Source organism: Sebastes umbrosus, chromosome 1 (genome assembly GCF_015220745.1).
Source record: "Sebastes umbrosus isolate fSebUmb1 chromosome 1, fSebUmb1.pri, whole genome shotgun sequence".
Lineage (NCBI taxonomy): Eukaryota > Metazoa > Chordata > Actinopteri > Perciformes > Sebastidae > Sebastes > Sebastes umbrosus.
This window is the reverse complement of record NC_051269.1, coordinates 28022551-28038118: the sequence shown is the minus strand read 5'-3', so window position 1 is coordinate 28038118 and position 15568 is coordinate 28022551. Positions and strand designations below refer to the sequence as shown.

Genomic DNA, 15568 nt, shown 5'->3' with positions numbered 1-15568 from the left:
AATATTCTCTGTAAAGTTGACCTCCCTTTGTGTTGGTCTAAAGGCAGTTTAAGGATATTGAATGTACAAAATACCACAATTCAACCACAAGTATTTTGAAGACTGTAGACTCCCTGTCAGGTTGTTTTCTCAAGAAATGCAGAGCATGTGACCTCAGCGTCCTAAATGGCAGCTACAAAGCCCCATTGTTTTGTTGTTCACGCCTGTTCAACCAGCCTCCCGGAGGTCAGATCCTGCCTCTGATACGATCAAAATAAACATGGTTATACCTGAGCTAAGGACAGAAGGGAACAGGAGACGTTTAAAGATGAGGTTATCGTCCCTCTAGATAAACAGACATATTATCTAACATTATTAAATAGATCTTAAACTATCTCCTTTAATCAAATCAAATCCCTTTCCATTACCAGGAAGCAGGCTGCGTGTGTTCTGTACTGTACTAGACTTATCTGATTACACACCCAGTTTGTTCCTTATCTCTTTACACTACATTTAGAGTGCAGATGTATCCGTTTGGTAAACATGTGTGCAGAGAGCAAAGTTCACAGGAAAGCACATCACAATTCAAACAGTTCAATACTCATTTCTATAGAAAGGCTTTTCCAACCGGCTTTTGAATTTGAGTCTTTTGTATGCTTGTGTGCTGATGTATATGCGTATGTATGTGCATATGTAATTGTATGAATATGTATATGCTTGTTTCTTTATTTACCTATTCTATTGTTTTCATTTCATTATTTATGTTTCATTCTAATCTGTTGTCTATGTTGTGAATTTCCTTGGAAAGCACTTTGTGCTTTGGGCTTGAAAAGTGCTCTACAAATAAAATTATAATAATAAATATTATTATTTTCTGCAGTATGGATACACGGGTACCAGCTGTGCTTTCTGCTCTCTTGACATGGTTGATTTTTTTGTTAATATAAAAATCTAAAATGTTATGCCCTCAATGTTGTGTAAATTTTTCCCAGTGGTATCGAATATCAATATTTTTCAAGGTATCGTTTCAAAGTTAGAAATTCCAGTATTGTGACAACACTATAACATGATAACGAGCATGATAAAATCCATCCATCCACATGAAATTATCTTATTCGTGGTGCTGGTCCCTGTATGAATTGGACAAAAAGGACGGCATCTTGCCTGTCTTTAGACTGTGAGAGAAAAAACACATATAAACAGAGTGAGAGCAAATTCAACACAGAGCTATCAGCCAGCTGGCTTCAAATAGGCCGCAGAAAGACGTCCTAATAGACCATTTTCCCAGCAGACTCTGTGTCATAGAAGTCAGAATAGTAACTGCTAAAAATGTCTTCCATGAAAAAAGCTTATTCAATCCCATAGTGAAATAAATTATCTTTAATTGTAACAGTCTAAAAGTCATAGAGTGAAACCTTTATCACTGTGGGTCACCTGTTTGCAATTTGTAGCACACGTTTGCCTGCCTCCACAGCTCTTATCATAAATATAAATGCTCCTAACTGATGTGTTGTAAGGAAAGAAGGTGTGTAGCACTGCATTCTTTCTTTCTTTCTTTCTTTCTTTCTTTCTTTCTTTCTTCTTCTTCTTCTAAAGGTCAGTTTCTCTATTCACATTAAACTACTTTGCCACTCCTCACCTATTAGCCTCAACCTATAGTGTATTAAAGATTACTATACTCTCAAAAACACAATTAAAAAAACATATTTTCAGTGTAGTGCATGAGGCTATAACTTATATGTAACGCACCTGAAAAGTCTGCTCACCATGACTCAGCCCAAATATAGTTTAATGTGAACATGCACATCAAATAATATTTCTTTGTGCATACTTTTCAATTGCCTACAATACAAACAAAACTACCACACTGACAGTCACTATTCACACAAATAGATTTAATAAACATTTTATTGACATTTAAAGAGAAAAAAAAAGCATACAAAACAACACAATTTAGTTCTCAGTATTGTCCCTGCAATTAACTCCAGAGGTGTGAATGTGATTGACCTGATGAGACGTTTCAATGGAAGGAAACAACAAGACTGATGAAGGAAAATGACCAGAAGTAAAGACACCGGATGGAGAGCAAAACAAAAGTCTTGAGGGACTGAAGGTTTAATTTCCTGAGACCAGTTCTTCAAAAGCTGCTGCTTAAAATTATATATTGTTCAACTATTTTATCCATTATACACAAAAGGAGCTATTTTTCTACAAGCAAAACAGGTTCAAAGCTTACTTTATGATCTTACTTATTCTTTTTTATATATTATTAAGTCTACAATTGATGTGTAATGTAGTTAACTTTTTACTGTAACTGAATTTTTATTACATTTGGTTACTTTGTCTCAAAAGATAAACTAATTTACATAATTTACAGACCAGTTGAAAAATCACTGACTTCAATAGAGAATAATCATTGTGTCAAACTGTGTAAATGAAGTTTGTGTGTGCAGTCACACAAACAAACAAAAAAGCTTTTTTCCCTTTCAAAATGCGGTTCTGATAAATCCACTGAGTAACAAACGTGTAATCTTGTTTTCCAAATAATCTAGATTATATAAAGTCTGGTAAACCAACATGTCAGTTAACAAACATTGATCCTGTGTCATTGCTTTTTAAACTAATTATAAGAATATTTATTGCTAAAGCTTCCCAGGCTGGTTTATGATCCTTCACGTCTACTGGATGGTGATGACGCCCTCCTCCCAGTTGACCTGGTTCACCAGCACATCGTCTTCCTGCTTCATAGAGTTGAGCAGATACTTGACGCCGGCTTTCACACCGGTCTTCATCCCCGCGCCCAGGGCGTAGCCTGCCACCCCGGCAGTCCCCCCTGTGGCGACCATGAGAGCATCCGTGCCGAGGTCAACCACGCTGAGGATGGCTCTCTCCTTGGCTGTTTGGGAGCAGTTCACTGAGGCGTAATACACAGCTGTGCCGAGGTTGTAGAGGGTGCTGACTGCAGGGATCCACTCCACCACGTTGTACACACGCTCCTCGCTCTTGTTGATGCAGCTCCTCGGGGTGCTTCGCCTCATCCGTTGACCTGAAGCTGCAGGGGTCAAAGCATCCTCCTCTGCGCTGCAATGACGGATCCAACATTCAGACGCTGTGGATTCAGAGGGCAGGACGCGACTGCCTTTCTTGTACACTGCCTGGTACTCCCCAGGTTTGAGTAGTCCACTGCTGGTCACACCAGCACACAGGACGCCCAGTCTCTCGCAGGTGCTCAAAGCCTCCCGTAGATCACCCGTGGCTCCTTCCACAGCTGCTCCTACCAGCGTGGTTCCACTCACTCTGGTCCAACCCTCACAATGCCCTTCCTGCTCATAGGAACCTGCTCCCAAAGTGGCCAGCTGCTGGATGTTAAACATCACAGCCTCAATGTGGCGCCCTGCTTGATCTGAAGGCGATGCTGCTGGTGCAGGTGCAGGCGTGGATGCAGACTTGTTCATCCTCCTCTCTATCAGACCCTCCACCTCCATCAGGAGCTCCTCCGTGTCGGCCACTCCCAGCAGGTCGTACAGCTTGAGCACCAGGGTGTGCGCCTCCTGTGGGCAGCCCGCCACTACCAACACGGGCACTAAAGAGAGACCCAGGAGCTCCTGGGGGAACATGGAGGACGATGGGTCGTCCACGGTGCTGGCAGACAGCAGCTCCTCACAGCTGACGTTCCTCTGAATGTGGAGGTGATCTTGAATCTGCCCCTGAAGCTTCGCCCTGAGGACTGATATCATATTTTTGGCAGATTGAACTCTCTCCTCTATTTGTGCAACCACAGATACAGGATCAGGTTTTTCTGCAGATGGGATGGCGAGCTGGAGCTGTGATCCCAGGAGAGACTGTTTGGCCGTCTCCTCTCCCCCTTCATTGAAGTTGGCTCCTGGAAGCGCCAGAGGAGGAGGAGGGACCCTGCACAGAGCCTGTTCATTCAGCAGGAGCTGGATCACAATCAGCCACTTCAACTTGGAGGACATCATTCCAGTCTTGTTAGAGCTCTTTTTCCAAAGCTACTACATAAAAAACAGGAGAAAAGGGGAAGAAAAACAACCCAACAACATAACAAATGAGTCCTCATTGTACTGTTAATCCTGCAGTTTGTCTTTTACTCTCAGGCAGAGAGTAATTGGCTAGTTTTGGACAGTTTGGTGGCTGCACCTGTTTCACTAGAGAAAATATTAACTTACTCTGTAATGTTTCTAGTGTCACAATTAGACATTGGTCTATATTGTATGATTTCACAATCCAGTCTGCCTGCACAAAAAGCCCCAAAGTGGAGTAAAATAAGCTTATTACATGAGTAGATATTTTGAAATCTTGAGCAATGAAAAGGAGTTTGTCCCTCCATGACTTTAGTTATGAGTGAAAAACTATTCCAGTGTCAAGATTCTCACATTAGAGGAGAGCAGCGGTGAAATATAGTAGTGGAAAAACATTACAAACAATCTATATTTTAAAAATATTTAAGCAATGCAAGGAAGAGCAACGCATCCCAATACAGAGCCTCCACACTGAGCTTGTCCTCTTTTTTTTCCTGCACTAACTACACCTAAAAATAGAAATATTGTTCCACCCACAACTTCATAATTTCATTGCATCTTTTGATCCTGTTGCAGCTGTGTGTGCAGCACCTACCTTAACAACAATCAGATGTTGGAGACCAGAATGTAGCAGTGCGACCAAGACGGCTTCAGCATGTAGGATGCTTTTTGTTTTCCTTTTTTTTTATTCCTCAATGCATAGCAATCTTCTTTCTCTTTGCCTCCAATGAGAATCTCCCTCTTTACACATGACATCCCACAGCCCTCCCTCTGTCTCATCTGTCTTTCAGCTCCCTCTTCTCTTTGGCCTCGTTGCTCAATGGGGAGATCAGGGCTTGAATATTGATTCACGTGGGGAAAGTCCATGTGTTCTAAAGCAGTTTTGTTTGTCTGTCCTCTCATCCCTCCCCGCGGCCCTCTGCTCTCTCTCAGTCGGTAGGTTTTTGTTTTTGACCCAAATACTTGAAAGAAATCTCGGCTCATGCCGTGAGCAAATTTATCTCCTCCACAGTCAAGACAAGGCTATCTGAGGTAAAGACTGAGCTCATTCACAAAAGTAGGATTTGAATACAAAACTCCACTTTATAATGGATGCATTTTTGTTACCTGCTCACTGTACATGTATTTTTACATAAAACATTAAAACATCACTTTCCTGTTCTAACTTCCTTTAGAAAAGGGCTTCTTTTATTCACCAAAGCCCCATTCACTCACACCATAGAAACTGTTGGTAAAAGCCCATCTCTTTGGCAATCAGAGCACCCAGAATAGCATGACTTCGCCCTGGAGCAAGCTGTTGAAAACCATGTATTTAAAAAAAAAAAAAGTCACATGAGCCAAGAAAAGCAGCCCTGTCTTCAGATATGTGACCGTGCATTTTTCAGATAATCTAATTGGTTTTTAAATTAGCTCAGGAAGTAGGACACTTTTGAACATTGGAACATCACAGCCTCTATGTGGCGCCCTGCTTGTTTCAGGCTGCAGCAGGCTGCTGTTTCCAGTGAAAAGACTCTTAAAGGGATAGTTCAGGTGTTTTGAAGTGGGGTAGTATGAGGTACTCATACATAGTCAGCGTATTACCTACAGTAGATGACGGTCGGCACGCCCTCAGTTTGGAGAAGCAGACAGGAGTTACCGGCACGGAAGCAAAGTAACGTACTGCTGTGGACGGGGACGGCAGAAAAACATATTTTAGCCAGCTAAAAGAAAGGCTCACCTAAAAAAAAAAAAAAAATCAATATCTGTTTAAGTGTTATTTTGAATATTTTTCAATGGGGAACTGAACTGAAAGTGATACCTATCCATAATGTTTTTGTCATCTGAGCCTGCTGGCTTTGAAGAGAGTCGGAAAGGGCTGTCTGACAGCAAGATAGAGCAGCTGGCCTCAACTGCTCAGCAGAAACAAAGTTAAAATCATTAACATCATTAGGCCGAAGCAAAAGTGACATACTGTGTACTGCCTACAAGTTAATTATGGAGCTGTTAGTTGATATGAGGAAGCTGCCCTCTGGGTTTCACCAAGACGGAAACAATCTGAAAAAAATCGGACAACTAGCGGGTGTGTGATTCATAAAGTATGATGTCATTTCTGTAGGGAACTGAGTAGAATTGACACCAGTTAATGGACAGGAATGAATAACACCCCATTGTCCAATCAAAAATCATCAGAATGTGCTAATTGAAGATGACTGGCTGCTCTTCACACAGCTGTGGTTTCATAACCCATCAGGGAGTATTTGCTCATTTGATGCGAGTGTCCTGATCAAACCTGTAATCCCAGTGCAATTATCATGTTTTAGCCTAACTTCCCCCTTGAACTTGGACATATGTGGTGCGTCTTATTGTGCATCATATTTAGCACTAATTGTAAGGGGTACAGCACATTCTATTCTATTTATATCTGGGAACACCTCTTAATTAGTCTAAGGTACTCTCCTGCGTGTTGCAATGTTAATTTCCACCAACAATATGAAGGCGTGGAGATGTAGCAAGGTCATTATGCACCTATCTTGTTCTCTGGTTTCTATAATTACAAAAAAATGATCTGGTAACAGTTTATTTTGACTGGGAGAACCTCCAAACTCCAGAATATGTGAAGTTCAGAGCCCCTCCTCCTTCATTTCTTCTTCTGTGGTCCCTACTATAAATCCTCTTTGCCCTTTTTGTACAATTATCCTGTGGGAGAAGTCGGTGTCATTTGTTTTGGCTTATTTATTATCCTAATCCATTCCATTATTTCTCATACTGTTTTGTTTATATTTTAGTTTCCTACAATGTTCTAATGTCCATCCCAACCTGTCAATATGATTGATTTCAACGAACTGGCATTTAAAAAATAGTTGTTTTAAGAGTTAATGCTGATATCTTAAAGTTACGGCGAGTTAAACTAACTCCGTTTTGTGTACTGTGTTTGTGTGTTTAGGAGCTGGAGCTGGCAGTATATTAGACATTTGTTTGTTTTGTTTTTCTTGTGTGTCACGGCGTCTTTAACACAAGTTTGTCAAGTTTGTCACGGGTGACGAGTGACGGGAAAATACACCTACGAACATGAATGACTCACATTTCTAATAAATGTGATTGATTTCAATGAAATATTTATTCAAGGTGCTTGAACAAAGACATGAAAATTGTGGTTTGGCAGCGAGTGTTATCCAGAAAGGACTCAGTGTTGTATCCCTTTTGTACTATTTCAAATTGTTTTTGTAAAGCACTTTGTAACTTTGAAAAGTGCTATATAAATAAGGTTTATTATTATTAATTATTATTACATACGGCAGCAACAAAGACACTATAAACAAAGAGTAATAGCAAACATCAATTGCAAAGTGCAATGAGCTGAAAAGTGCAAGTAGTAAAATGTATAAAGTGCAACAATAGAAGTTGGACTATAGTTCATGGTTAATGGCAGCAATAGCCTCAGGAATAAACATAACAAAAGCCCAAAACTGCATTTCTTTGGCTGCTTTCAACACGAGTGACAAACTTGAAGTCAAAGGAGGTCAGGGTCAGGTCAGGTAGCCAGGGAACGCCGGTGAAGTATTCCACCTTCACCACCCTATTCCTCCCTGAAATGTAAAACGCAGGGCTATGTGCTGGACAGATGGACAAGAAAATCCTACTAACACTATAAGTCAATAAACTGCCATAAAAAGTTAATTTTAAATCTCTCTACAGGATCTAAATCCTGTTTGACAAGACCGCTAACATGGCCAAGTCGCTCCTAAAGTGCACGTCAGCCACAGCAGACATGTGTTAGTAGTTAAAGTTTATTTTACTATATTTTGTTTAATCAACATTTTATTGTTGATCATTATCTGTTTTATTCTATTGTATTAACATTACATTATTTTAATACAATCTGCTTATTTTGTGTAGTTTCATAATTTGTATTTATTTATTTTTATTGTTATTTCTATTTCCTTGTACTTTATTTATCTTTTATTATCTTAAATACCCATTTTGTATTGCTTTCTTATTCAATGAACTTTTATATTGGTTGTTTTGGTGTGCATTAGTCTCTAAATCCATTTTTAACATTCTACATTTTTGTCAATCGTCTGTACAGCACTTTGAATTGCATTTGATGTGTTTGAAAGGTGCTATATAAATAAAGCCTGATTGATTGATTGATTGATTGATTGATTGATGTGGTTTACTAATAAGTTGGGCTGTCAAAGTTAACGCTATAATAACACATTAACGCAAATTTGTTTTAATGCCACTAATTTCTTTAACGCATTAACGCAATCAATCTTTCGGAGGCTGTAGCGGGCTCAGTTTTAAAGCTGTCATGAACATAGTATGGGTTAGTACTGTGGGTATGAGTTGTTGTTTGGTGGGACAGAATAGTTTTTGCTGTTTGAATATGACCTGTGTGGGAGCAATCCAACTTTTTGAGTGTTTGTCTGTGGAAGGAGGAAAGGGTCAGCCAGAAGGCTTCCGCTTGTCCTCTCATTGATTCAGAGAGCGTGGGAGTTATTTGGCTCTCTGCTCTTTTACACACCAGTCACTGAGGCTGTAGACACAACAGCAATATCCGCCTGCAGGGCGTACGCTGTTTCCAAGTCCAGTCCACTTACACAGGCACATTATATGTCCAATTTCTCCTTGGACACACACACACACATACACAGACACACACACACACACACACACACACACGCACACACACACGCACACACACACAACTAGCAAAACAAGTATAATATATACGGTAATTAGTTCCATATTAAAGGGACTGTATGTAAGTCTTTACACTTATGAATCGCTTTTTATAGCAAATGAGGGAACAGGTTGTAACCGAACCTAAAAAATGAGACCTTCCGCGACTTCTGTGTTTCCTCTATCAGCCTGTAGACCGCGTTTTATGTGAAGGACACGGGTCGCTGTCCCAGCGGATGTGACGCGCTCGCGTGTGCCTACTCTCTCTAGCGCAGCGACAGGGATAGCGAACGATAGCTAACTGTTGGTTAGAAATGGAGTCAGACCAGCTTCCACCACAACTCAGACTCCAACACAAACTCCACGGAAGCAAAGTTATATCTGGTGAAGTCCGTCTTGCAAATCAGGAATGTGATTTGCAAGACGGACTTAGTTTTCCCCCGACGTGCCCATCTTATAACCAGTTGCCATGTGGCATTTCCAATTTTCAGACTCACTGGGTCGACTGGTGCAGATTCTTCCCTGTTAAATAAGTAAGAATGGGCTTTGTGACATAACTAATAGTCACTTATGTACTACATTAAAATGGTTTATTTTAATGTTTATTTCATTAAATAACCACCTGTGAAAAGATGCATGATATTTGTTTCATTTTCCTATTATAATAGCATCCAAAATTCTCCTGTTGACTCTTTCAGTTATTCGATAAGACTAATGAGAAAGACGCTTCAAACTCCCTCTCTCTGTCTGTGTGTAGGGGTGGGATCGATGGGGGTTTGGGTGGCGGGTGGAGCTCTAATTTGATTACAAATGAGCTCAAGGACTATAATAATTGAGATACAGAGGCTGCTGAGCGGAAAGGAGTATTTTGAGTCGGCACAGAGCTCCTCTGATACCAAACTGTGGGACAGATCGCTGGTTTCTACTGTTGGATCAGATCAAGATTATTCAACACTGGTATCAGGTGAGACCTTCGTGTTGTTTTCATTCATTTACAGTAGATAAGTGTGATAAAGGAGCCTAATGACATTACGAGAAGTTACTCTATTCATTCAGAGACATGAAGATACTGGGCCATCTTATTCTATGATTAAATGCTTTTATTTTATTTTTGTCATATAGTACTTGCATGCTTTATTGGATGAATGAGTGACAGGTTTGGATTCTGTTCTTCACTACAAAACACCAAATTTTATTGCTTATGAAGTTTTATTTTACAGGTCCACTATTTCCTAATTGTAATGTCCTGTAGAACAGGGATTATCAAACTTTTTGGATCCAAGGACCCTTACAGGGGAGAAAAATTATCATTTATAATCACAAAACACCGTTACGCATAATGCTGCTTACTACCATTAGTACTCTTAGATGCCATTGGAACTATTTATATTCTAAAACGTTTCAACCTAAATACGTCAGACATGTTTCATAGTTATAAACAGAAACACATTTCAAGATAAGATGAGATGAATCTTTATTAATCCCACAGCTGGGAAATTTGCAATGTTATTGAATGTTAATAACACTTACAGTATATACCTTTAAACAGTGGGTGTATTTATTCAAATTGCATTTGGACTCAACTTGACAGCATTTATAGCCACATTTCAAGTAATTGATCTTAAAAGCTTTCAAAAATTAACAGTAAGTACTGGCATAGTCCTAATAAATCCATATACTGTATTTAAATTTACCGTTACGTTACGTTAAATATTCTGAATATAGCATACACTGATATTGATTTTTTTTAGGTGAGCCTTTCTTTCATTTGGCTAAAATACGTTTTGCTGCCGTCCCCGTCCACAGCAGTACAATGCTTTGCTTCCGAGCCGTAACTTCTGTCTGTTTCTCAAAACTGCGGGCGTGCCGACCGTCATCTACTGTAGGTAATACACTGACTATGGATAAGAACCTCATACAACTCCACTTCAAAACACCAGAACTACAAGAAAAATATTATGATTGGGAATTAATCATTTAAAAAAATGTGGCGGGTCCAAAATTAATGTTTTGTTTTATCTCTGTGGAAGATATCTGACGTTTGGTTCCCACGTCTAACAAGGCTTGTGAGCCAAAAGTATAATAACGTTGGTATCTCTGGGTCGTCAGTTAGTGTGGAAAAAACGGATAAATGGTTGAGATTGACGGTGTAAGAACCATATCTTAAGAAGCATATAACAATATAAAAAATATAAGAATATACTTTTACTCGTTTAGGAACTGCATATGTTTTGTTATCGTTTGTATAAGTAGCGCTCCTGTAGATATATAAATGAGGTCAGAGTCGCATTTTAATGAGTCAGTTAACAGAAAGATCTCTACGGAGCGCAATAGTGTTTTGACCTCGTTAAATTTGTGTTTTGCTCTGTTTCCTACATCATTTAACAGTTAAAACTTACCTTGGATATGTGTTTAATTTAATTGCTTCTCTTTGTGGACATTCACAGTGTTGATTTTTGTCAGACGACACTACAGACGGTAAGTGTCTGGCAACGACTTGTCGTTAAGTGGATGCAATGGAACGGGGGAGGATAGCACCTTTAAATCTGATTTACCTTTCAGAGTGATGGAGAGAACTCCAAACTTCTGCTGCACTCTGGCCTCAATGGTCGCTTTAGTCGTCCTCGTCTTATTTCCTGTGAGGTCTGGATGTAAGGAAGACACCTACAAATCACTGACAGAGGTCAGACTACATACATTTATATGATACTAACAAAGTCAAGTGAGTTATGGCCTGATCTCTCAGGTCACTGTGGCAGATTTTAAAAACATTTTTCTTAAAGTGGGAAGCTGAAATGCACAATAAGTTTTAACACACGATGTTTTGTCTTTCAGGCTAAGCCGGAGTGCTGCATTAGAGAAGATGCAGAGTTGAAGAGATTTAAAGACATCGACTATGACAGCTTTGTGGGTCTAATGGGAAGGAGAAGTGCTGCTCAACCAAACAGTGAGTTATTGACACTGGAACATAGAGGAAGTACGAATCCAGTATTTTTATGTAATGACGTCTCTTATTATGGCATTGTATTACATTTCCTGTTCATCTTGTGTAGGACACGTGGATCACATCCTCGCTGATCTGTTGGGGCGGAGAACAGGTGAGTGACTTCAGCAACACTGAGAGCAATTCATTCAGCAAGTCACACAATATCTACTGATTTATCTTACACTATTTTACAATGAATCGTGTGGCTATTTGTATGATGAAATGTGTGTGAAACTGTTTTTTATTTTTATGTTATTTTAGACAAGAATGGAAGATTTGATATCGGTCTGTAATTATTTACTATTGATGAGTCCAGATTGTTCTTTTTGAGGAGTGGTTTGATGACGGCAGTTTTCAGGGCCTGTGGGAACACTCCTGAAACAAGAGATGCATTAACAATCTGTAAAAGCTCTGAGACCATACAATCTGATACTTTTTTGAAAAGGCCTGTTGGCAGAATGTCAAGGCAGCATGAGGAGGATTATAGATGTTGTATGATTTCCTCCAGGTATGTCTGATTTATTGTATAAAATTGTGTCATGTTATTTGCACCAGGTTTAAGTGGACGCAGGGGCAACAAACCTGCTATGGAGGAAGTGACGGCTTGTCTGATTTTGAGAATTTTTTATGTGAAAAAGGAAGCAAATTCATTGCAGGCCCTGGAGGATAAAAGTTCAGAGGCTACTGACACAGGAGGGTTTGTTAGCCTGTCGACAGTAGCAAACAGGGCACGTGCATTATTATTATTTTTGGTGATGATGTCAGAGAAGAAGGACTGCCTTGCATTTCTCAGTTCTGAATTATAAATGTAAAGTCTCTCTTTATAGATGTCATAATGAACTTGTAGATTTGTTTTCCGCCACTGGCGTTCAGCTTTTCGACACTCTCTTTTTTTCATTTCTTACCAGCATGGCATTTCTCCATGGAGATTTTTTCTTACCAGAGACAATCTTCACCGTGGTGGGTGCAATGGTATCAATAACATTTGTAATTTTAGAATTGAAATTACAAACTACAAGCTCGTTGACAGAGGTCCAGGGGAGGGTGGGTGTGGAAGAGAAAGCCTGAACAAATTGATCACTGGTATTTTCAGTGATATACCTTTTTGTGATTACCTCTGTCTGATCACTTCTGTGCACAGGAAGAGTACTCTCAAAGAATACACAGGAATGATCAGACAGAGCAACATCCATCACTACAACCTTGGAAATGTTCAGGCCCATTGATATGATTAAGTCCAAAGTGTGTCCCCTATTGTGTGTGGGCTCCGTCACATGCTGAATCATTCCATAGTTATCAAGAACCTGACACAGTTCTTTGGCCCCTCTGTCCTGTTGGTTGTCAACATGGATGTCAAAATAACCAACAATGACTACACAATCAAAGTCAACACAAATTACAGACAGCAGTTCAATAAAATCATCAAAAAAGTTTGCACCGTATTTAGTTGGCCTGTAGATATTCAGAAACAAAGCTCGAGAACAGGAGTTCAGCTGAAGAGCGACATATTCAAAAGAAGCAAAATGTCCATAAGATATCTGTTTGCATTGGAGAGAATCATTAAACAATATGGCAACTCCACCTCCTTTCTTATGCATTCTAGTTTCACTCATAAAACTGAAGTTTGGAGGAGTTGACTCGATAAGAACAGCTGCACTGTTATTTTGGTCTAACCAAGTTTCAGTTAAAAACATAAAATCAAGCTTGTGCTCAATAATAAAATCATTGATTAAAAAAGTTTTTCCTGCCAAAGACCTGACGTTTAACAGGGCTAGCTTTAATGTGCTAGAAGCATTGTTATTATTATTTGGGACATGGTTTGGCTGGCAAGGAATCAATGCTAAATTTGATAAATTTGCACAATCAGTAAAAATCTTCCTGTTTCTTCGCAGATTCACCATTCTCTTTTTCTACTACTTATTAGAACTGAGATAGAAGAAGCTCTCGTCACACAGGGCCCCAGCTTGTCCTGGAAACAGTCACGTGTATCATTAGCCTTGAAGCCTGGACCCAGCACCTATCAATCTGTGCTTGCAACATTTTGTAAAGGAACATCCTTATCAGGCTGCGGAGGCAGAGGCTGATTCCATCGTGGAGGGGATGGAGGTGGTGGGTGTCGCGTTTGTGGAGATGGTGCCAAAGTTGTTCGAGGTGGACGCCGAGGGGGGATTATGGGAGAGAAAATGGGTGTAGGGCGGGGAGTCAGTTTAGTTCCAGCATTGACCAGCTCCTTCATGTGGTCAGTGAACTCCAAGAGGGGGGAGGAGGGAGAAAGGGTGATAAGCGAGGAGGAGGACGCCTCCTCTTGTCTCTGCTGTATCCCAGGGCTGACATACACACCAATACCAATAAATCTGCAGCTGATATCGGCCAATATTGTTATTCTATATATTTATCGTTCGACTTTTACACAACATTTATATATACATGCTGTTTGGTCAACAGCCAAGTGATGAAAAGGTCAACTAATGTAGTAACTAGGCAAAAGTGAGCATGGCTCCCATACCCCCCACTCACCGCTTGACCCCTACTAAAGTAGGGCCAACGGTTTTGCCCTTTAGGAACTAATGGAATAAGTCTATTGAGCACAATGTAGCTCGTTATTAGCTCACCTTCCTCAAGTCCAAGGTGTCCAAAAATTTGAAATTGTTTTGGACACTCTGGACTTCTAACCCCCAAAAGGTACAACTAAACCACACTGTCAACCATCATACCAAATTTGAAGTTTCCGAGTTCTGCTCTGGAAATGAAAGTGTGACACGTGAATGGAGGGAAGGACGGACACGTGGAGCGCCATATACCCCCGACTACGTTGTCGCAGGGGTAAACTATGATACATACTTGTTTTGTCTTTGTATGAATGCCAGATGTGGCTTGTCCGTGTGCAGAGGAGTATTTACAAACAAGGAGAGGCCGATTCATCGGAAACGGGAGGCAGAGGTAAGAACCTTTCATGTGCATCCCTAAAACTAAAAAAGGAAAAAAAAAATCTTTGTTTGTTTAATCTTTTGCAAACCTTGTTCTCTTTACTTAGGTTTCAACGCTTTCTGTAGTGGGGATGTGACGCCTCCTCCACCTCAACACAGGCTGTTAAACCTTCAGCGCTGATAAATCCTCACAGCTACTGTTACCAGAGAGGATCAAAGTTATTTAACCACAGCGAGGGGGAAGAAGACATATTAACCATGCATGATTTCTACTGTCACTGGAACATGTTCTGACATGTAATATCATGTAAACAAAATGCAAAACAAATGTACAATAAAATATGCATTTATTTATAGTGATTAAAGTACCATTCACTGAAAACACACTGATCACGTGTTCTCACACAAAAACTCATTTACACACTAAAGCGTATCGACTCAATTTAGACGTCAATACCAACATAAATACATTTCAAATATAAATACAGTACTGTACACCTTTCCCTTGGATAAAATTTGAATGTTGGAGTAGATTGTCGAGGATGGATTTGTGTTGTATAATCACCGCCATCAGAAACCAGACGTGGTGGTTATCAACAAAGTGTTTGGGCCCGCAGGACAGATGTGAAGAATCTGCAGTTTTGCTACTGACATGTTACACAAATTAAAATTAATTTCAAAGGAAACTGTTACGTAAAACATGCTGATTTGGTTTAAACTGGACTTATCCATTTTAACAGAAATACTCATGCTCTGTGCTTGTGTACAGAAGGAAACTGAGTGTAAACACGTACAAAAGGCATTTTGATAGGCATTAGTTAACTCATACATTTTTAACCATGAAGGACAATAAGAGGTTTAAGTGGTTAAAAAGAAAAAACAGCAATTATAACACTCAAAAGTGCATTTGATTTTCACATAAAACGACTAATCTGTTCTGTTTGAATCATGACTGCCTGATTCCTGGAGCCAGT

At 39.8% G+C, this 15568-nt stretch overlaps 2 protein-coding genes across 3 annotated transcripts; one reads left to right on the top strand and one right to left on the bottom strand.

Moving 5' to 3' along the window:
• Positions 1-2291: 2291 nt before the first annotated feature.
• On the bottom strand, positions 2292-4805 carry apof (apolipoprotein F). Of its 2 annotated transcripts, none has more exons than XM_037772729.1 (2): positions 4615-4805; positions 2292-3992 (listed from the first exon to the last, which is right to left on the bottom strand). In XM_037772729.1, the coding sequence occupies exon 2, from the start codon at positions 3957-3959 to the stop codon at positions 2658-2660; it is 1302 nt and encodes a 433-aa protein (XP_037628657.1). In that variant the 5' UTR covers positions 3960-3992; positions 4615-4805; the 3' UTR covers positions 2292-2657. The 2 variants fall into 2 exon arrangements, with proteins under 2 accessions (XP_037628657.1, XP_037628666.1); XM_037772738.1 differs by having other exon boundaries at positions 2292-3989.
• A 4708-nt stretch (positions 4806-9513) lies between these two features.
• tac3b (tachykinin precursor 3b) lies at positions 9514-15066 on the top strand. Its single transcript, XM_037763457.1, has 7 exons — positions 9514-9645; positions 11129-11159; positions 11244-11364; positions 11517-11628; positions 11735-11779; positions 14535-14607; positions 14702-15066. Exons 3-7 carry the CDS (start codon positions 11248-11250, stop codon positions 14718-14720), a joined length of 366 nt encoding a protein of 121 aa, XP_037619385.1. The 5' UTR covers positions 9514-9645; positions 11129-11159; positions 11244-11247; the 3' UTR covers positions 14721-15066.
• Positions 15067-15568: the final 502 nt, after the last annotated feature.

Excerpts from the sequence above, each read along its gene's own strand:
- apof (XM_037772729.1), bottom strand. The coding sequence starts at position 3,959 with ATGATGTCCTCCAAGTTGAAGTGGCTGATTGTGATCCAGCTCCTGCTG.
- tac3b (XM_037763457.1), top strand. The coding sequence starts at position 11,248 with ATGGAGAGAACTCCAAACTTCTGCTGCACTCTGGCCTCAATGGTCGCT. Across the intron at positions 11,365-11,516 it reads CCTACAAATCACTGACAGAG|GCTAAGCCGGAGTGCTGCAT; the intron begins GTCAGACTACAT and ends TTTGTCTTTCAG. Across the intron at positions 11,629-11,734 it reads AAGTGCTGCTCAACCAAACA|GACACGTGGATCACATCCTC; the intron begins GTGAGTTATTGA and ends CATCTTGTGTAG.